The following is a 16,865-nucleotide window of genomic DNA, read 5'->3' as shown; positions in this document are numbered from 1 at the left end:
AGAAATTTACTATTTTCTGCCGATACCATGCTCGGCATTGAGGGACCGACAGAGCGATAACGAATATATGGGTTACCATGGCAACGTCTCTGACTGCTTGCCAGCAGGGAAGTAACGTATTGTCATTTTCCTCATCATTCCTTTAAATTCGTGGTTGTTCCTTGGGTAGAAAGCAAGAGAGTCGTCAATCGGCCATTCTGCGGGATATTGGCGGAATATCATTGGAGGTTATAACCGTCCTCGAATAGCATAAGTAATAACACAATATTCATCTTCTTATCTGATTACCTAAGAATCCCTGCGCCTAAATTTCTCTCCGATTACCGCTTTCTTATATCCATAACTCACTCCGGCATAATTTATTGAGGAGCATTTGATTTTCCAATACATTCACTTGGTATTTATATATTTGTCGTCATCCGGATGTCCTCTGTTATAATCTATTTTCTATTAATTTCAACTTACTAAACTGTATTACTTTCTTCCTTAATTACCACGTATGTATGCGAGTGCTAATCCCGAATGCTGTACACTCTTTCCTTTGAGGAAATATTCTAAGCTATGCAAATGTATAACTTCTGGCCCAGGAAAATTCCGAAATATGGATGCAATTTTAACGGCGGTGCAGACCTTCGTTTCGGGGTAATTGGTGGCTAATCAGTAAGTCGTATCAAAAGTCACAAAGCAAATTGCGTTTCATTTTGGAGAGATCTACAACTTTTGTCCTGTGACTTTTCGTCGTATTTCTATCCCTAATACATTAAACACAAGTTGATTTTGTACTTTTACACGTATATGTTATCATTTGGCACACTTATAGGAAAGGTAGAATCATGACATTCGGCACGCACATTGACATGACCATTGGCAATGTTATAGCCAAATTTTATGATTCTAGCTGTCACATGAGAATCAAAAATATAAAGTAGCATTCAAAAACTGTACAAGATTTCACCCCATTCAATGACTCTAACTCAATCTAACCCATAAATAAAGGAGATAGGAGAAGATGTCATAGGACCAACCATGTAGAGCACTGAAAGGGGCGTCTGATGGTGAAGTCCGTTTGTAGATACGTCGTACAGTTGCAAAGCAGTAACTATCGAAATAAAGGTCTACACTTCTAGAGTATGTCTGTACATTGACAATTTTGGCGAAATTTCCGTACAGTTATCCGTTTCAGGTGTAATAATGACCATCTGCATATATTCTCTTTTTGTGTCTGTATGTTTGTTTGTTTGTCTGTTTGTCTAAAACTTGGAAACTACTGGATATATTTCCACCAAACTTGATATTTAGAATCCATCTGTCCTTTGGTAGGTTTTAGGGCAAGTATTGTTTCTGAATCCCTGAATTGACTGGGGGATTATACGAAACCGAAACCGTCATTTTGCAACCAAACTTAATGTAAATTTAGCTGCCGTAATGGAAATTCATTTCTAGGCCTTTTTCCTCATGTGCATCATTTCAATACGAGGATTAATAAGGGAGATATCATTAACGGACCGTTTTCCGGTACAAGTCCCACCGGACTTAACTCAAGAGCGGGTGCGTGTAAAGCGTATGTTTTACAACTTGAAAACTACTGAAGATATTTGAGTCAAACTTTATATTAACATCCACCTGTCCAACGGTAGGTGTTAATCGTCAATAACATTTCATGTTCCCGGAATGGACTGGCGGTTTATAGGGAACCGAAATGGTGATTTTACTCTTCCAGAATATATACAGTACAAGACCAACCTGACTGGAAATCGACCAAACATGATGGAATTCCATCTCTAAAACTTTTTTTCATGTGCATTTTTTCGACAGGAGGATTAATAAGGGAGATATCATAAACGGTCCGTTTTTCCGGTTAAGTCCAGCGGATATAGCCCAAAAGGTGTTGTACGTGGAGCAGGTTCCTTATTTATCTATGTAAATAAAATCGTAACTACTGTGTGCCTGTACATAGACTATTTTGTCGAAATTTTCGTACAGCTACACGCTTAAGGGGTAATAATGATCATCTGCATATTTTTTGGTTTAGTATCTTGAAAGTTCTACTTTTTACACTTCTCACTGAAAACCCAGATTGCGGCATAATCTGCCAGTCGAGAAAGAAAACTGAAATTTGGCAAAATTTTACGACTTAGCCTGTAACGGGCGGAAAACTTCCAAGAGCTTTAAATTTTTCCCTTTCTATCCCGAAGAATATCGAAATATGGAGGCAATTTTAATGATGGTGCAGACCTTGGGGAAGTATCATCACATAACGGATGGCACAATCCCCGTTCAATTTGGAGTGATCTACAACCTTGGTCGTACGACTTTTTGTCGTATTTATATCCATTTTACGTTTGACTTTTCTCTATTTCTCGATCTTAAGTAAAGTAGTACTTTTCACATACATAATTCATACCTTCCATCACTTAGAGGAAAGATAGAATCATCATACTCTACACGAAAATTGGTCCACCCAGTAGCCATATGTGAGCCAAATGCTATGTATGTAGCTGTCACTTAATTATCCGAAAAGCAATGCAATGTGAGATAATCTTACACAAATTTTACCCAAGTTTCTAACTCAATCTGACCCATGAATAGATGAGATATCATATGACCAGCAATTTAGGCCGCTAAATCCGGCGTCTTATGGTACAATCTTTTCTCGATATGATGTACCGTTTAGAAGCAGTTAATCTGTAAATGAAGGTCTGCAATATTGTAAACAAGCACATACTTTCGTATGTCGAACTATATATATTCACTGATGTCGATTTTGTAGCGATCGAGAAAGGGTGTGTCTGCTATTGTAATCAGTACTCCGCACACCGACTATGACTGGCAGTAGGAATGGAGTCCTTCTCCAATTCCTGTGTAACTGGCATTAATGAGGCAGGCCTACCATTGTAATGAATAATTCACTTCTCGATTTGACTTTCAGAAGGCAAGGGAGCATGCAGCATACAGTCTTTGGCTGTAGGCAAGCGTTCCCGCAGTTATAAACAGATGTACCCATCTAAAATGTGACTGGCATTAGGCATACTGGCCTGCTATTTTGATGGAAACTCATCAACTTGGTGTGACTGGCAGGAAGCTGGCTGGCAGTTGGAAAAGGGGCCTATCATTATAATGATAACTGCACAACTCAATTTTGACTGGTTGTAGGGAAGTTTCCTGCCATTATAATAAAAACTCTTCAATTTGTAATATGTCTGGAGGTAGGAAAGGGGGCCTGCAATTGTAACGGAAACTCCCCAAATAGATTGTGACCGCGCAGTAGGCAATGGGGCCTGCAATTATAATGTAAACTTCCCAACTCGATTGTGAATCGCAGTAGGGAAGTGAGCCTGTCGTTATCATCACAAATCCGTAACAAGCACTTTACACTGGAAACAACGTATGGGGACCTCTGCATATTGTTTCTCGGATAACGCTAAGAGACATGCTATTTTAAAACAATCTTATTTACTGCATGTACAGTATTTACTTCAATATTCGTATACAATGCAGAATACCGTAGCGAAGCACGGGTACATTTGCTAGTACCAATATAAACTTCCCATACGGAACATTAAATATTTCGGGACAAATATTTCAGATTCCCTATGGGAATCAACATCTAAATTATCTGATGGCGAAGCAGGCATCAGTTTTCGGTAGTGAGAGAAAGTCTGTCATAGTGCATTGGCACTGCCGGTGGCTTCAAGTAGCCTACGCAGTGGCCTCCACTAGCCATGCGTCTTGGTAGGTGTGCTAGGTACCAACTGACGAGCCCAACCTAGCACACGGGGGCGAAACGCTGGCAACCAGAATGAGTTAGCTGGAAAATGTATAATGTCCAATAACGGACCATTTATATTGGTAACATAATGGTTGTTAAAACATTAATGGATAAATACATGAAGAGGAAAGCGATTTAGAGAAAGCTTTTGACTCTGTGAGTAGACGGGCTGTCGTCTGTAAGTTGAGCCATCTCGGAATATCAAGAGAGATGATGAGTGCAAGTGAAAATACGTATGGGGAATTTAAATGTTCTATGGGGTAGTAGTGGGAGAGATTTTTTAAAAAACTGGGTCTCATACAAGCTTGCAAATTATCACCGATATTGTTCTTATTATTTATTAATGACATTTTCCATTCCTAAGGCTTTCAGAAAGGAGCATTTCCATGTCTCGAGAACCAAGATATTCCGAGTCTTATCTTCGCAGACGATATCCTGCTACTGACATTAACCCCTGTCAAAATGTAAAAACGTATCAGTGGGATAGTAAATTACTGTAAAGAGTGGAATATAAAATCAATCTAAAGAAAACCAGAGTTATGGTGTGTAAAAGGGGAGACAAACTCTCAAAAACTGAACAGTGGAGGATGGGTAAGACAAAATTGGAAGTTGATAAACAAATCGAATAACTAGGGACGATCATAAGCAGCAATTTAAGATAGAACAGATACAAAGAGCTCAAATGGAGGGAGTAAGTGCTCTGGCCAGTATAAAAATATTGGAAAAAAGATGCCGAGCATCGAATATGGAGTTAGGAAAAATGTATTTAATTCAGTACTCAAAAGGAAGTTATTGTATGGAGCAGAAATATGGGGAGTAGATGATGAAATTGTAACATTAGATATATGAAAACCTACAACCTGCCTTCCAGTCATTGACCGGGTCAGGGATGTAATGAATGCATCAGATATTGGCTATTAGTACGATGGGGTCGCCACTCCCAAAGTGATTTATTAATGACTGAGAGATGCTATGAAATGAGAATGGAGAGTGTTGCTGGAATGAAAGATGACAGGAAAAACCGGAGTACTAGGAGAAAAACCTGTCCCGCCTCTGCTTGGTCCAGCACAAATCTCACATGGAGTGACCGCGATTTGAACCACGGTATCCAAAGGTGAGAGGCCGATGCGCTGCTGTCTGAGCCACGGAGGCTCTAACATTAGATATAGTTGTAAGTAAATTTGCCAAATTAATAATGGGACTGCCAAGCTGTACTGAAAATAGTGGAGTGAGAAGGATGTGTGAAGGAATGAGTATACGGGCGGATATTGTTAAACGAATAATTGAATATTGGTTGAGGCTAAAGTTGGGGACAGGGTGTGAAATTCTAAGCATAGCATACCAGCACCAAATGAAACATCAAAATGAGGGTTACTGGTTGGAAGAAGATATTGGATAACATAGGAATAGGGTACATTGGGAAAGAAATTTATCAAGAAATGGCAAGGGGCTGTGTAAAATGGTGGTTCAAAAAGTGAAGGACATTGAAAGACAAACAATAAGGTCAGACTGCAACAGCAAGAGAACACTGGTTGAATTTTGTAAAATAAGTGAGAATATGACAGTGACGACTGAAATGTTAGCTAGAAGGAAATGAGAGGGATAATTTGGTGGCTGATGGGAGTATATAAGAATACGCCTTATGACAAAAATTGAGGACAATCTATGCATTTTATGCAGCAAGTACATGGTTGCCCACTTACTAAAACACTGTAAAGAAAAACGAAAGGTACGAGAGAAATATATAGATGGAAGGGATATAAGTAAAATCGATAATGAACATGAATTTTACACCATTGCTAAATTAGTAGACAGAGAATGGAAGGTACCAGGAAAAACAGAAAAACTTTGTATTATCATAGGAGGAATCTGGGAAAAGAAATTAAAAGAGGATGGAAAAAGAGAAAATAAGGAAGATACATAATTACTTCTAGGTGTTTACGGGCCCGTAGAGCTTTCCGTGTTTTGTTCCTTGCGTAAAGGGGCTTAAATTGAGTTTTGTCTCGTCCTTGTACGCAACATTCGATATTTTGCTTATATTAGCCTAGTCTTCTGATATCTCCCCCGTACCCTCCCCTTGAATTGTTTTGAAAATAAAAAACAACCCATGTCCCTCAGGGATAACGAATATTTACATTAGTAAAATAATGTATAGAATCGGTCCAGTAGTTGATGAGATTAGCCATTACATACCAACAAACCTTACCTCTTTATATATTAGTATAGATTACCACTATAAAATATCATTTCGTGAAAAATTCTTACAACATTAAAAGTCAACTTCCAGGGAATATCTCGCAACCAGGCTAATTGATGCCATGCTCCGGTAACAGTTCACGACCCATTGGCTGGGAAGCATTGTTTTCCATAAGTAATACTAATAACAGTCTAATTTTGGATGAAACTGGATTATTGTTCAGTAGTTGCTGGGAGTCGAGAGGGCAAAACTCCCAATGTCGACGAAGAATGCCAAATAAGAATTTTTAAATCATCTGAAGTGATTTTGGTCAACCTTTAGTATCTGACACTTACTCAAGCTGAAGAATATGCGTGATATTTCAAACATATTCACATTTTAATATCGTTTATATACAATCATTGTCTTTGATAAACTTGATCACACACTACATTTTTCCAAAAGTTTAAGACCAATATTTAACAATTAATGAGTAGGTTTCAAATTATGAAGCTACGTTGATGATTTTTTAATGTACAATTTCGTTTAATAAAACAAGTATTTTGAGAGCTAATCTATTCGTCTATGGAGATTAAATTTTGAAGTAATAATGAAGATCAAAAATACACTCTTGTCTGATAATCTTTAAAATATGTACTCATAACAAGCGGACACGTTTTACTTTATGCTTTCCTGTAAGCCATACCATACTTCCGATGATATACATAGACGTTTTAAAGTTTTCTGGTTTTGGAAATTAGTCAAAAATTAATTTTAAAACAGGACATAATTATTGTTAATTACATGCCTTTGTCTCTATTACATTGAACTGTGTGCGGTGCACATTGTTAGTTCAAAAATACAGGCGCGGGAGATTGTGTCAGAACCGATTAAGAGGTACATTGGCAAGAGCAGGTGAGGCAAGTCTCGTAGTGCAATGCAGAATAGTCTTCTGCAACTAACACTATAAAGAGAAACAAAAGAGAGCGATATTGCATTTTCAATTGTTTTCCTTAAAATTTATGACCTGCTTCCTGGATTAATGAAGAACACAATAAGAATACTATACTTAAAAATATTTCTTTTTCTGAATCGCCTTGAGCCATTCTACGCCGAAAAGTCAATAATACTCAATTAATAATCCACAGTTCTTGAGGCAAGCAACTCAGTGTTGAAAACATCCTAGGGATGATGATGACACGCGGTAGACTGATGATTGTTCACTCGAAACTCAAACACATCCGGTCGATTAGATTAGCAGTTTGCCTTTTTCTACCACTACGAGCGCTAATGTGAGTCAATGCATTGTTACTCTTAAGCACCACTACGAGCGCTAATGTGAGTCAATGCATTGTTACTCTTAAGCACCACTACGAGCGCTAATGTGAGTCAATGCATTCTTTCACTTAAGCACCACTACGAGCGCTAATGTAAGTCAATGTATTGTTTCACTTAAGCACCACTACGAGCGCTAATGTGAGTCAATGCATTGTTACTCTTAAGCACCACTACGAGCGCTAATGTGAGTCAATGCATTGTTTCACTTAAGCATCACTACGAGCGCTAATGTAAGTCAATGCATTGTTTCACTTAAGCACCACTACGAGCGCTAATGTGAGTCAAAGCATTGTTTCTCTTAAGCACCACTACGACCGCTAATGTGAGTCAATGCATTGTTTCACTTAAGCACCACTACGAGCGCTAATGTGAGTCAATGCATTGTTTCACTTAAGCACCACTACGAGCGCTAATTTCAGTCAATGCAGAGTTTCATTTAAGCCCTTATAAATACATTATATGGAGGCAGTTTTCAAAAAATCAAAAACGCCTGAGGGTATTGTTCCAATGGACACATTACATAAAGAAATATGTAAATAAATCTATTTGTCTACCATTTTTTATATAAAAGAAAACGAGCAAAGAAACAAATCGAATTTAGGCTGTTTTTCCGGAATTGCATTTAGGCCGGATGTGATTTTTCGAATTTTTTTTAGTTTGATAGAGATATCCAGGACTCACAATTTAAAACCTTTCCAGGTCCTTTAGCCCTTCAACTTTCGGCACAATTGAGGAAATTGCTTAACCCTTAACTACTGACGTTAACATTCTGTGCGTAGTTACTGATTTAAAACACATAAAACACAAGCAGTTGATAGCAATATTAAAGCACCAAAAGTAATAGTACTTGTAAGGTTGCAGTTTCTTTGGTACAAAAACACGAGGCTTCAGAAATGTTTGAGTATTTACAGTCTGTAACACACATCCTAAAAGTAGTGTTCATACAACGGGGCATATTAAAAGGTGCTTCGAATGATAATCACACACAACAGATATATTGTGCAACACTTTCTTTCCCCTTAAAAATCAAACACCTCTTCTGAGATTTTTGCAACGTAAGATTCTCTGTATTTCGAAAACATGGGTTCATCAGTCTCTTTTTTGATGGTACAAGATGTCAATTCAGTGCGAATGTTTGTACTTTACAAATAATACTAAAGGTACACTCATGTCCTCGTCCCTAGTTGGTGCAACTCATTTCTGGCACACTCCCAATACAGGTGAGCTGCATGTACCATTTTGACCATATATCAGCCCTCCTGTCATTTCTGAATCTATGGAATTGAAGCTGGGCCTCTGAACACGGCAAGTAATAGTGTTAACTATTACACTATAGAAGCGGGCATTTCACAAATGAGGAATATAAAGAGTTGCACTTAGTTACCTAAGTACTGATGTGAGGTCCCAGGGATCGAGCTCTTTAAAGTGACACTTCCAGAAAACACTGGTAGCTTTGATGAGAATGAGAACACAGAGAAGACAGAAAGTCAGGAAGCTAGGCAGAGAAATAAATTTTTAAGACCGCTGATGCAAATGAAGGGCGGAAAATTCTGGGCTGAACGGTCCCAGGGACCTCACATCAGTAGTTAAGGGTTAATTTTACGGTTTTTCGTAGTATGGAGACCTCTACTTTATCTGTTAAGAAATGTTTTCGACATTAAAAGCACAGTAGTCCGAAACTTTTGGCAAGTACTGTAATTTAACAGCAGTGTGAATGACTTACCCGATCACTGTAGAGTTCTCGTACAAACGCCGCTGTTGCCACTCCCGGCGTTCTGGTCAGTACAACAGACTCGGTCACGTTCCTGAAGACAAGATGAGGATTGAAGGTTACCATATCATCCAGGCCCAGAATATCGTTCATTTGACCTGACGTGGGTCCTCTTGCTCCGAGGAATACCATGGCCAGGATAGATGTAAGACCAATTGGTGACATTACCACACTTCTGGCCGTGTTGAGACTTCTGATAGCTATGGAGCTCCAAAGTCTGAAGGCTAGCTCATTGCAGAGATCAGCAAACTTGCGAACGTCGGTACTAAGACCTACGGTGGTGACTTCGAGACCTAGGTTCTCATAAGGTGCTGGGTCCAGCTCGATAGGCGAATATACCGGCTGATGAGTGGGATCGAACTGTGGTCGGCTAATTGGGGTCTGCGGACGTATATCGTTGGTTCCATCTTTTACTCCCGTTGGTGTGTCGAACAATGGATCGGAGATGCTAGTCTTTGTATCGGAGGATGTATCCAAATAAGCAGTCTCTCCTTTCGACGGAGTATCTATTAGTACTGGAGTGGCCAGCAGTGGATCAGAAGCATTATTCTTTATCACTGCTGGTGAGTCGAGAATGTTTGGGTCTCCGTCTGTTGAAGTCTCTAACTTCGTCTTATCCTCTACCACCGGAGCTGCAACGCCGCTCTCTATTTCTGTTTGAGTGTCCATAACAACCGAATCTCCTGCTGTTGATGTATCTACTATTGTAATATCTGCTACCGATGGGTTCTCCGATAATGCATCTGAGACATTCGTCCTTATCTCAGACGGAGTATCTAACTTGGTGGACTGTCCTTCTGTTGGAATATCAGATAGCGAATCTGAAGCACTTGTACTTATATCAGAGGTTGTGTCCAACTTCGTAGTATCTCCTTCCGTTTTAATCTCTAACAGGGTCTCTGAGGGACTGGTCTTTATAAGTACTGGAGTATCTAATTTTGTAGAATCTTCTATTGGGATCGCAGTAACTGGATTTGGAGTTGTAGGAATTAATTCTGTGGATTCTTCGTTGCTACTGGTTTTCTCCCCTGCAGAGGTTTCTAGTTTCATCTCAGACTTATCTGTAGTCATAGTCTCGTCATTAGGTACAGTTGACGGTAGTGATGAGAGTGTCGTCTGAGCGATGTCGTTCGACTCATTCTTGAGTGTCTCTTCCGTTTCTATTGGGACGTTATTTTTATTGTTGGTAGGCGCCTCAGTATCTACTGGTTCTGTCTTCTCGTCCAGCATATATTTTGCTGTCGATGCGAAAAATTCCTCATATAATTTAGTTGTTTGGACGTTCTCTGGAATGGGTTTCTTCTGTAGAATGGTAGTACTTTCTATTATATCATCTGCTGTTGTTTCTTCAGATGATAAATTACTGTCCCACTTCTCGGAATCTTCATCTTTTGTAAATGGTGGATCTGTCCCAGGTAGTCCATTTATAGTGCTAGCAATGAGCTCTTGAATCTTAGCAGTGGTTGGCTCAATTTCATCTACTGCTGTAGAGTGTTCTAGTTCGTATCTTTCTGTACCTTCATTTGCATCGGAATGTCCTGTGGTACCGATTACGTCAATGTTATCCGTTGTCGGCAGTTGAGAATTCTTGAATATTATTCCAGGCATATTGTGGTTAACATCATTCAACGTGGCAGGTTGAAGAGTTGTGAAGTACCTATCTTCGACCAAAGTGTTTGTTTCAGAGATATCATTAATTAAGGTAGAAGCTTCAGAAACAGGTATTTCTGTGGAATCTATCAGAGGAAGACTGGGTTGATTTGATTCTAGCATACTCTCCTCAGAAATATAATCATTATCTTTTTTACTGATAGGTTTGGCTGTCAGAATATTGTCCTTTATTATAGGGGTTTCGACGTCACCATGACTATCATTAACTATGTCAGTCCCTTCCTTATCATTTCCCGAGTAGAGATCAGATAGGTAGTCCTTTAATTTCTCGGTGCTTTGGCCAACGTTTGAATTGACGACTGTTTTGATTACTGGAGACGAAGTCTCATTTGGCTGCGGAAGGCCTTGTGTTAAAGCTCCATAAGCATTAAAAGTTTCAGCATCTTCATAAACAATCGGAGAGTTCGTCAACTTAACTTGTTGTGTAGTGGTTGTGGAAGGCGTGCTAGTAACAGATGAACTATTATTTTCTGTTGTATGATTACTGTTCATTCCTTGAACTTTATTAAGCGCTCCCTCCAATTTCTCGTCTTGACGTTTAACAACACTATCGCTTTCATTACCCAATCCTTCTTTTTGAATGTCTTTCTCGATTTCTTCAACATTTTTGTTAGTATTTTTATCTGATATCACGGAATGCATAGGATCACTAACAGATGTGCTTGGTGTGGTAACATCTTCGTCTGGTATGGAAGTTGTTGGAGCTAGATCTGATTTGGTGCCTTCGGGAAGCGCACTATCCGTAGGAGACCTAAGCGTTGATGCTGATTCACTTTGCTCATTTTCTTGTTCGTCTGAGCCCTCAGCTGGAAGTTCAGCGGTCGATTGTTTATTATCGCTTGATTCAGGCTCATTAACGACTCCTCCTTGTTCTGCTACCTGGGAAAGAACGCTACTTAACGAATCAGCTAGTTCAGGAGACAAATCACTTATGCTAGGAACAGATTGGTAGACAGGGTTCCTTTTATCTGTATTTTTTTCTGTACTGCTAGTCTCAAGATCATCTTCTAACTCCGATGTGTTTAGTGCTTCATCTGGATCTATATTTTGTCCATTATCCGAAAATTTAGTGATACCTTCTAATACAATAGGAGGTTTCGCAGTGGATGACACATCTGCTCCCGTGTCTGGTCTCTTTTCCTCGGGAGGAACTGGATTATTCTTAACTTCTTCAGATAATGTAGTATTTTCAGAAACATTATTTTCAGGGTTGACTACAAACGGAGTATCATCTTTGATGTCAGGAATGGTAATATTCTCTATACTTGGTGTTGTTGTGTTATCCTTCTTTAGTGTGGTTAATTCATCAGATGATGGACTTCCTTCTTGGTTAGTTTCTTTTTCTGTATCTTCCAACACATCGAGTATATGAAGTATGCTTGTGGAAGGGATATCAACCGGGAGTTTGGTATCCTCACCATCCTCATTTTTATCCAGGTCTTCCACAGGTGGAATAGTCTCTTCTTGGTGAGAGCCTGGCGTTTTAGTTGGATCAGGACCAGACAAGTCATCGCCATCAGTACAACAGTCCATCTCTGCATCAGTCGGCGTATCCTTCAAGAGGTTGATACTTGTCGGTTCATCTGATGAAGAAGAATTAGTGTTGTCAGGCAGTGGGTCAGGGTATGGTGGCCTCAGATCCAACGACAGTGTTGAATGAGAAGGTGGACGTGTGGTTGGCGATGGAAGTTCAAAGTCGGAATCTGCTGGTTTCTTCTCATCGAGTATTTCCGGCTGTGCTGTGGTCTTAGGATCATCAGGATCATCAGTGGTATGTGGATTATAGATGTGTTCCGGATCATATTCTTCCATCGAAATGCCATCTGGATGTTCCTCACTCTGGTGAATGCTGTGGGATACATCGTCACCTGCTGGACTCTGGGACGAACCTGTAGAGTTAGTGCCCGTTGAAGAAGGAGCTACGTGATCTTTACAAGGTTTGTGAGAGCTCTTGTTACCATCCTCTAGGCTGTCATCACATGTCTGTTCTGAAGAACTCAGATAGTAATCGTAATCGTAAAGAGGTGTTGAAGGATGTTCTCCACTCGAAGGGTGATGCGGGGTATGCTTTTCATCTGATTCGTGCTTTATGGAAGTCTCGTTTGTGGCCAAGTCGTGTTCCCACGAGTGACCATCGTCGTCGGGTGTAGAAAGGAATTCATCACTGTCTGGATTTGATGCTGATGTTGAAGTTTCCTCTGATTTCGTGTCTGATTCTGGTGAAGATGAATAATATGATTCCTCACTTGATGGTAACTCGGATGAAGGGTAATCATATTCATGATCGAAAGGTGTAGTAGAGGAACCATCAGTAAAGTAAGAATATTCAGAAGAAACGTTCGGATTTTCACTACTCATGTCGTAGTGAGAAGGTTCATTTTCATCTGGAGTGATAAAATCTACCTCTATAGTGGTCTTTGTTGTACTCATATCATTGACTGTGGAAGGCTTGAAGTCAGTAGAGTTCACTTTGTAAGCAGCAGTTGTCGGGGTATCTTCATTGAAATGGTGCAAGGAACTGTGGTTGGTGGCCGAGGTTGATGTGCCATCCTTCAGCTTGTGAGACACAGTGGTACTCTGAATCTCTTCTGTCGCTGGATGTTCTGAGAAATTTACTGTCTTATTATAGAGGTCTTCCGTAAGATCGTCATCATCGCTTAATTGTTGGTGGGGCATATCTTCAGCAATATTAGAAATCTGTTCACTCGGCTGTTGCTGATAGGTATTTGGCAGTGTCGTTGTCGTGCTTTCACTGGGTGGCTGAATGGTTGAACCGCCTGGAGACTGCAGTTCTTGTATAATTGTTTGTATCGCAAGATTTTCATCCGTTAGGTCTGGCTGTTCCTGGAATGCAGTATCAACTTGCTGAGTTCCATTTGCTTGCTGCGGTGCTGCTGCAGTCGATAGCGATACAGACGAGGCTGATTCCGACTCATGTGTAGATTCTCCATGCGCATGTTGATCGCTACTTGTTTCGGACGAGACTTCAACTGAACTGCTTTCGTCTGATTCTTGAGAACTGCCTGCGGGTGATGAGTAGTCTCCTGACGAGCTCTGCTGTTCACTCGTACTCACTTCTGAAGAAGTTTCAGAATCGAGTTCTGAGATGGAGGTATTATTTATTTGAAGGCTTGGTTTTGTTAGAGGCGGACGTTTCAGGAGAGGTTTAGTTTCATGGCTTTCGCTCGAGGAGTACGAAGCTGAGATAGACGTTTCTGTGATAACTTCGGGCACTTTACTTCCTTGAGGTTTAAGGTCAGTCTGTGATGGTGTACTTTGGATCTCCTGCGACGGATCAGTAGATGAAGGAATCGTTGGAGCATCATTCTTTAGAGCTTGTGGAGCTTCAGTTGTTTTCTTCGTTATGTCATTCTCTGATGGAGACTCAGACGTAGTTGATATCAGATCTGAGGTAGGAGATTTTGTTGGAGTAGAAATTAGTGTTTCTTCTGTTGATGGAGGAGACTGGTCATTAGTTGATCCCATGATGGCAGGAAGGATGACGCCCCAAGACGCTGCCGCGGAGTCCAAAGAAGGGTCGGATGATACTGGAGCCGAAGGGGGAGAGGCTATGGGTACAGGTATCTTGTTCTTGTTTGCTTCCAGTTCTCCTTTGAGCACGTTCTGCACGCTCGCAACAACGTCTCGGACACCCATCATGGCGGACGCGCTCCCTTCGTGGTCTTCCTCCACTGGTAACCTCTCGATGCTGTTGATAGCTCCAGGCTTACCATCTCCTCCAGCAATGAGAGACTGTATTTGTTTCAGAGTCATAAAGCGTTTCACGAGTTCACCTGCCTCATCAAACGTGAAAAATTCATATCGGTCTGGAGACAGCAGACCACCAGGTGTGCCAACCAGAGAAGCTGCTGGTGGTTTATCCACCGGCCGTCCTGCGGCATCAGCGAAATAGGCTTTCGTTCCGTTCCCCAAGTCCATGATCACAGACACTGACGTCACCACACTGTAAATGTTGAGAGCAGACATGTAGAATGTAACAAGTAAAATAAATATGAATTCCAGAGTAATAATGAATAGGAAAGTGAAAATAAATTTATTTTAAAATGTTAGCAAGGTAATATTCACCAGAATATACAGAAAACGAAAGATAATGTATAGAGTATAGAGGAATTTTACTGTTCTAGTCATCTGAATGTGCAAAATTATATGTTGTATCAAAAGGGTATCATTGGGACTGAAGATTAAGAGAAATTGTACTGATAAATAAGTACTCTCGCGATGTAAGTATTGAGTTACGTAATATTTGGCAATATTACGGGGCAGAATTGGGAACAGACTACAAGGATTTGAAAGAAATAATGTAATACAACATATAAGAAATAAATTGACATTTTTAATACTATATATATAATTTATAGCTCATAATACAACATAGTCATGAAAATACGCTACACTGGAGTTTGTATTACCTTGATCCGAGAACACGTCGAGAATCTTCGGATTCAACTTCACTTGAGGACGGGGTATGGAGAGTAGGCAGGGGTGACGCTTTCACGGCGCACAGCAGCAGTAGCAACAGCCCGCAGGGGGCCATGGCCGTCGAGATTAATCTACCACCGGACCTGCAACAAGATATCATATTTTGAAATATTACCTTACTAGGAGGCCTACAAAATCTTAGGCTTATTAAACAATAAAGTTCAAGACAGTCTTCAGAGTCGGGCTGTGTAGCTCGGACGGTAAAGCGCTGACATTCTGAGCCAGTTTAATCCTGGCTCAGTCCGGAGGTATTTGAATGCGTTCAAATACATCAGCCTCGTGTCGGTATATTTACTGGCACGTTAAATAACTTATTCAGGACAAAATTCCGGCTTTTCGGCGTCTCCAAAAACCGTAAAAGTAGTTATTGGGACGTAAAATCAATAATATTATTATTACAGTCTTCAGAGGATCATGTCTACAACAGGACCACTACTTTCCGGATGTTTGCGATCTGACTGTTGAGGACTCCACGGATGTCAGCCCAAACCACTGACGGTAGTTTTCCAAATATGAAATAAGATGACGTCCTGGACCTCCTCTCCCAAAGATCTTCCTTTACATCACTTGTCTGAGGATGCGATAGTTCCCTTCATCGTGCATTATATGTCTGAAGTATTCTATTTTCCGCCGCTGGTCTCCCTTCAACAGTTTTGTTGTGACCGATCCTCTGTAAGACTGTGGCAGTGGTCACATCATTAGCCCATGATATTACGAATAGTATTATGTAGATCTACATTTCAAATGCGTCAGTTTTGTTCTCGGATACTTGAGTTAATATCCTAGCTTCAAATCATTATATGTAGTAATACCAGGTAAACGTAGTATTTCACCATACGAAGTTTAGTGTAAAGGCTTAGGTCTGCTGTAGACAAGGTGAATCATTTTAATGATGATGGGGCTTGCATTTTTCATTCGAGATTTGATTTCGATATCATGGTAAATTTTGTGGTCTTCCTCAACAGGCGACCTCTCAATGCTATTCGTAGCTCTACGTTTGCCTTTCCCTCCAGCAATGAGACTGTGAACTTACAAGAGTTAATTATCTGATTTATAATCATCATAATATATCAAAGCCATTATGTTAAAACAGTGCTGATAGTTGTATTATTATTGTTATTATTATTATTATTACTATTATTGTTATTATGTCCGAATCGTTGGCTGAATGGTCAGCGTACTGGCCTTCGGTTCAGAGGGTCCCGGGTTCGATTCCCGGCCGGGTCGGGGATTTTAACCCTCATTGGTTAATTCCAATGGCTCGGGGCTGGGTGTTTGTGCTGTCCCCAACATCTCTGCAACTCACACACCACGCATAACACTATCCTCCACAACAATAACACGCAGTTACCTACATATGGCAGGTGCCGCCCACCCTTATCGGAGGGTCTGCCTTACAAGGGCTGCACCCGGCTAGAAATAGCCACACGAAATTATTATTATATTATTATTATTATTATTATTATTATTATTATTATTATTATTATTATTAAACAGTCGTATCAGCACACATGAGTTCTTTAACAAATTGACAGTAATTATTTTTCCACCTTATCGATACAATATGTTGCGTGCCTCAAGCAAGTTTACAAATTAGTAGTAGTACATGTTTCGTTTTATTATAAACATCATCAGGTACA

At 40.1% G+C, this 16,865-nt stretch overlaps 1 protein-coding gene across 1 annotated transcript in view; it reads right to left on the bottom strand.

Moving 5' to 3' along the window:
• The window catches only part of LOC136857065 (serine-rich adhesin for platelets), a 309,079-nt gene that overhangs the window by 24,579 nt on the left and 267,635 nt on the right, over window positions 1–16,865 (bottom strand). Inside the window, exons 4-5 of the mRNA XM_067135436.2 lie at window positions 15,156–15,308; window positions 9,007–14,689 (exon numbers count right to left, since the gene is read on the bottom strand). Coding sequence (XP_066991537.2) covers window positions 9,007–14,689; window positions 15,156–15,280 — 5,808 coding nt within the window. The 5' untranslated portion in view covers window positions 15,281–15,308. The remainder of the gene's footprint in view (window positions 1–9,006; window positions 14,690–15,155; window positions 15,309–16,865) is intronic.

The sequence above is a fragment of the Anabrus simplex genome, chromosome 1, assembly GCF_040414725.1.
Source record: "Anabrus simplex isolate iqAnaSimp1 chromosome 1, ASM4041472v1, whole genome shotgun sequence".
Taxonomy (NCBI): Eukaryota; Metazoa; Arthropoda; class Insecta; order Orthoptera; family Tettigoniidae; genus Anabrus; species Anabrus simplex.
The sequence above is the reverse complement of the archived record's forward strand: the minus strand, read 5'-3'. Positions and strand labels throughout refer to the sequence as shown.